Here is a 5,375-nt window from a genome sequence, read left to right as displayed (position 1 = left end):
GATAGTTAAAGACCTCAAAACACCACTTTAGATACAACTGTATCTAAAGTAGTGTACACTATCAGCTTTTAAACTGCAATTACATTTAAGGCTCAACCCCCGATGGTGCTCTGAAAGATAATTTATCAGTGTGCATTATTGTGCCTACTGAAACGTAATACTTACCTGTTACTAATTCTAATGCAGAACAGTTTCTCCGTGTGGCCTTTTACGTGAACATCTAGCCTACCCGTGAAATAAACAGTCACTTTTAAGTTAAGAACTCAGACAAGACACCCATCACAAAGATCACTGTTTATTTTGTGTTAAACTAGTCTTCGATTAACAGTTCTCAGTAGAAATGTTCACTACTTCCACCCACAACGTTTAGGCAGGGGTCCACAGGATGCTTTGTGTGCTACAGTGCCCTCCACAACTCTGGCCATCCATTTGCAAATTTTAAGTTCCATTACATTTCAAATGACTTCAACAGAAATATGTGAACACAACTCCAACAATTCTTAGTTCTAACCCTCTGTTCAACCTAAGGAAATGCAAACATGGTTATTCTAAACTAAACCACCTGACCTTTTTATTTTACTGCATCGGTTCATGAGAGGAGACAGTGGTCAGGTGGTTTGGAGCCCAAGCGGAAAGATAGCAGGCACTGACCGAAGCTCTCCAGGACCAGGATTACATGTCATAGATCTGCTCTAAAGATTTCAATAAGTACAGAAACAATACTATTATTTGGAGAAGGAGCTTTGAGGGCAACTAACTCTATGGGGAAGATGGAGAAAGAGGGTTGAGTTCCATTCTGCAGAATAGGGTAAACTTGAATGTCTTGCACTGAAGCAATTCAATGAATATAGGCGAACGCAAACATATGTACTCAAATGGACAGCAGTATGACAGGCCATACTTACTGTGGTCAATTACAGGCATTGGGTACAGAAGGGTCATTTTTGGGACGCTGTAGCTAGTATCTCTTTGCACCTGTAACAACGTCAGTCTATTTTTCATGTCCCACCTCTACACAATGATGTAAGTTCATGAACACTGGTGGAAACAAAGCTCTCAAAGTAAAACAAAGGACCGAATCCCCAGAATCCTGTAAAAAGTCAAAACATCTACCAAAGGAATGACTTCAGATTAGAAAGGAGGAGCTTTAATAACGGTTTGCCAATGTTAATAATCAAATTTTAAAAGAGATGGGGCGCAAGTCAAACAGTGGATATGAAGGACAGTTAGTCAGTATAATCTTCTGACAAACTACAACTCAGCACTACATTCTTGAAGAGGAAAGGAGGTTGGTTTCTCTTTAAGTTGCGAGATCCAGGAGGCTGGCAACATACCATGAGACAACGAGCAAGTTTCTCTCTAGAGAACGAAGCAGTTTCCCTCTCTCGCTCTTTACAGTAAGGCCACTTTTAAATAGTCATTCTAAATGAGGACCATAACTTCTCTCCTGTGTCCACAGATCTTTGCAGGAGTCCCATTCTTGAGGAAAACAAAATCTTCAAGTTTCTAAGTGAAAGAGCCTGGTGGTCTTCTCGTCTGCAGGCCTGGTGTTTGCCCCACTCACCACCAAGAGCCAAAGCCCGCTCAACATGGTCACCACAGCTATGTGACTGAGGTAGTCTCCCCTCAAGTGCCCAAACCATAACTCAAACACACCAACCAACCATGTGCAGTTTGGGTTATAACGATCTCGCAAAAAAATAGATCTATTCGCAACAACAGTTCGTAAATTCATCTCGCACTATTTTTTTCATCTTCTTCGATCCTCTGTGGCTTTATAATCAAAGCAAGTTGAAGTCCAGAGAGAAGTTTTACCACACAACTGCTGCTCTGAAAACAATCCACAAAAGACAACCGTACGTTGTCGTTTGCTGTTGTTGATGCTGCAGTGTCGTTCATATGGGTGTATCATATAGATTTTATATTTTTTTGTTTCAGTTAATCACTTGCCACAGCACTTTTGGATGTAGTCCTTCAGTTTTGCCAACCAGGTGCTTTGTGTATGTACTGTATATAATGCATGTAGATTAGTTTATATGTTCACTGTGTGAGGTGTATGAGAGTGTGTTTGTATGTATAATGTATGTATTGTACTGTGGTGTGAGGGAGAGAAGGTCCAGTGTGGTGGTGGCAGCAGCGCCAGCATTCGTTGTCAGGACTGCGCTGTAGTTAGATACACACAGCTGTAGTTCAGCTCCCTCTGGCGGCTGGGCAAGACCACGCTGGATGGGCGGGGGAGGGGAGGGGGGGTTGGGGTGTGCTACTTGTCCCCCAAGATGGCGTACTGGTTACCGAGCTCCAACTGCTGCAGGGAGGCCCCACTGCCGCCTTCCTCTCGGCCACGGTTCTTGTGCTTCACCACCTCAAAGGTCTTCTCCATCTCCCTGTCTCTGAAACCCGAGCATTGGATATATTAATTATACAAACTAAGACATTTCTACACTGTGTGTGCCCACCTATGCATGTGTGTAAGATGAGTGATATTTAGAGGTGCACTGACCTGCGTGTCTCAACATGCTTGGAGCCGGCCCCGAGTGAGGGGAACTGTGTGTCGCTGAAGATCTCAGGGGGCCCCTGATTGGGGCCACGCTTGGTGGTGGTCAGTCGGGCCCCTGGGGGGCGGTACACCCCAGAAGGCTTTGACTCAGGCACCTCTTCCACCTCTGTAGAGACAAAGAACAGAGAAGAGAACCAGTCAGTGAAAACGGGGGCAAGGCTCATTAGTAGTCCACATGAATTGCCAAAACTACAGTGTCTGTATGGGAGTAACACTTTAATACTACAATTAAGGGTGTGGAATTAATACACAGCGCGGAGTGAGGTATACCCACCAACAGAGGCAGCGGCAGGTGGCGGGGCACCAGACTTGTTCCAAGGCCCAGACATTTTGTCTCCACTGACCAGGATGATCTCTCCATCTTCACCGACCTCTTCCTCATACTCCTCTTCCTCCTTCTCATCACTGCCACAACCACCAGAGAAAACAGTCAACAAAAACATGCAACTAGTACAAAAGTTTAACATGTCATTAGTGTAGTGCCTACTTTTCAGCCCACTGAATGAATGCAACCCCCCTAAAAATGTTCAGCCTTACCTTATCTGGAGAGCCTGCAGTCTGAGTCCGCTGTAGTCCACCTCCTTCGCCTCAAACTCCTTCCACTCCTCATCCTCCTGCAGACAGAGCAACGCTCATCAGTTACACAACCCACTGACTGATGGTTTAGCAATCCAAATTCAATCTTGAGTGCCAGAGTGCGCCCTGGGCATTCATACATTCAGAGCGTGGTCAGATTGTTTGTAAATTCACAACGTGTCACTCCAGAGCGTACACTGGACACTCTGTAGGTTTGAGCAGTGTTCAGACCTCACAACGGCAGTCAAGCACCCAAGCTAAATGGTTAACTTTGGCTAGCTACTTCCAGACACAAATGAGGACACCTCACGGACTATTTTACTTGCCCTTGCAGAGCTGGTTAGGCTGTTTTCACGTTATTCAGAGCATTGGTGACTAACTGTGCTGCTGGCAACAATTGAATTACGCTTTTTTGCTGACACCGGCCATATTCAACAGGTGTTGTGCGTTCTTAAATTCATCAGTTATTATGCACTCGGGCACACTCAGACAAGAGTGCTCTGAAATTGGAGTAGATGGCCAGAGTGAATTTGCCAAAGCACCCCAAGGACTCATACATTTGTGTCATATCAATCTCAATTGATCATGCAAACTTGGCCATGAAAAGGAACGTTTGTAAAGGGGACAAATAAAATAGAAACTTGGATCTTGATACAGGCCACGCCCTAACTTGGCATAGTCTCAAAACGTTATTACAACATTGCTGGAACGTGTCAACCTCAGAACCATGTTACCTGCATAAAATGCTAGCTACTAGTAACGTTATCGCCAGTAGGTTCTACTCTTTCTGTGCTTTTGTCTGCACAAAGAAAGGTTCTAAGTTTAATAACAGCTGTAGTCCAGTCCCCATTTCCCAGGCTCAACCATCTGAACCCTCAGACGAATATTGCAGGCCTAAGCATCTAGCGAATGAGGCCAAATAGCTAGTACGTTAACGTTACTCGTCTTCCAATTTGACAGATGTCAAAATCAATTAGCAAGCTAGTTATATTTACATTCGTCATGACGCATGTTACTACAAGGCTGGCTACATTTTCCAATAATATTGTAATTATTCACGAGCCATGTTGCTGGCTAGCTAACTAACGTTACGCCAGTCATATAATCCAATGTGTGCCAGTTTTCACCTGTCGAGAACATGCTAGCCACACTAACATTTGCCAGTTAGCGATCTTTGATCAATCGAGAAAGCCGACACTGGCGCGGCCTAAAGTCATCGAGAAATGTCTGCCCGCCGTCTGGAATACATCGTGAGTTTGCAGTCTAGCTAAGTTAGCTAGCTAGCGAACTCAATTATTGGATTGCTCTTTTAAGTAGCTAACCAACTGGCTAGTTAGCTAACTAAAACGTAGATATTTCTCTCCATAAATCATGTGTGAGGCCGGTGTAATAACTAGCCAGCCATTGTGTATTACCAAACAGTCATGGCATGAGTCATCATCGTTATCAGGCAAACTAGCTAGCAAACATATTGACTTGGCTAGTAGTAGCAAGTAGCTTGCTGGCTAACTAGTATTAGCGCGGCGCTAGCTAACATTACCTTCTCCGGCTGCGCATCTTGATTTTCGTTTTTCGTGCCCGACTTCTCCTTTTCCTTCTTGTTCTTTTTCAAGACAATTGGTGTGGGCCCAGCTGGAGCTTCTTTTCCCTTGCCTCCCTTTTCTTTCTTCTTCTTTTTATCCCTCTTGGCAAAGAAATCATCAAGGCTCTTCTCCGGAGCAGCACCACAAGTCTCTACATCCGCCATCTTCTTTCAGAAACAAACGCTATGCAAGGACAATCGTAAATTTCACAACGTCTCTATAACTCAGTTGAATGGGAGGGATTAAATTGTTATTCGACCAGAGCAATCAAACAATTTCCCTCCTAGCGTGAAAAAGAAAATGTAGCTACTGTCTGACCGCCTGTCTTTCAATGTGCCACATTACCAATCTTTGGGGGCTGCGCTCGCTCACTGCTATTTGACAGGCAAACCGGATGTACAGCCAATACATACTTTCCAGGATGCCCCGGATGAACATGAGCAGAAACATAATGGACATGCTGAAGAACCAATTAACTGCAAATAAAAAAAACTTTAACCAATGAAATTGCATGTCTTTTTTATCGCCCTATCACAGTAGCATGGTAGTAATCTGATACCACACCATGAGGTCTACTGTTAGTAGTGTGGTCCTCACTGATCAATTGATTGTATTGATCATTGACCAGTTGATCATGGAACCAGAGAGCAGCACTTAAA

The 5,375-nt window shown here is 44.1% G+C and overlaps 1 protein-coding gene across 1 annotated transcript; it reads right to left on the bottom strand.

The window, feature by feature from the left end:
• Positions 1-279: 279 nt before the first annotated feature.
• On the bottom strand, positions 280-5,164 carry LOC139531908 (protein CDV3 homolog). The gene is made up of 5 exons (XM_071328856.1): positions 4,674-5,164; positions 3,095-3,171; positions 2,832-2,962; positions 2,501-2,663; positions 280-2,390 (listed from the first exon to the last, which is right to left on the bottom strand). Exons 1-5 carry the CDS (start codon positions 4,878-4,880, stop codon positions 2,261-2,263), a joined length of 708 nt encoding a protein of 235 aa, XP_071184957.1. The 5' UTR covers positions 4,881-5,164; the 3' UTR covers positions 280-2,260.
• Between the last annotated feature and the right edge of the window lie 211 nt (positions 5,165-5,375).

This window comes from Salvelinus alpinus, chromosome 10, assembly GCF_045679555.1.
Source record: "Salvelinus alpinus chromosome 10, SLU_Salpinus.1, whole genome shotgun sequence".
NCBI lineage: Eukaryota > Metazoa > Chordata > Actinopteri > Salmoniformes > Salmonidae > Salvelinus > Salvelinus alpinus.
Note: the sequence above shows the minus strand (reverse complement) of the source record. Positions and strands in the feature narration are given on the sequence as shown.

What these genes read in the sequence shown, in the direction of transcription:
- LOC139531908 (XM_071328856.1), bottom strand. Translation starts at nt 4,880, where the DNA reads ATGGCGGATGTAGAGACTTGTGGTGCTGCTCCGGAGAAGAGCCTTGAT. An exon ending in CTGCAGGCTCTCCAGATAAG is followed by an intron (nt 2,963 to 3,094) that starts GTAAGGCTGAAC and finishes TGGTTGTGGCAG; the next exon opens with TGATGAGAAGGAGGAAGAGG. An exon ending in ACCTGCCGCTGCCTCTGTTG is followed by an intron (nt 2,664 to 2,831) that starts GTGGGTATACCT and finishes TTGTCTCTACAG; the next exon opens with AGGTGGAAGAGGTGCCTGAG.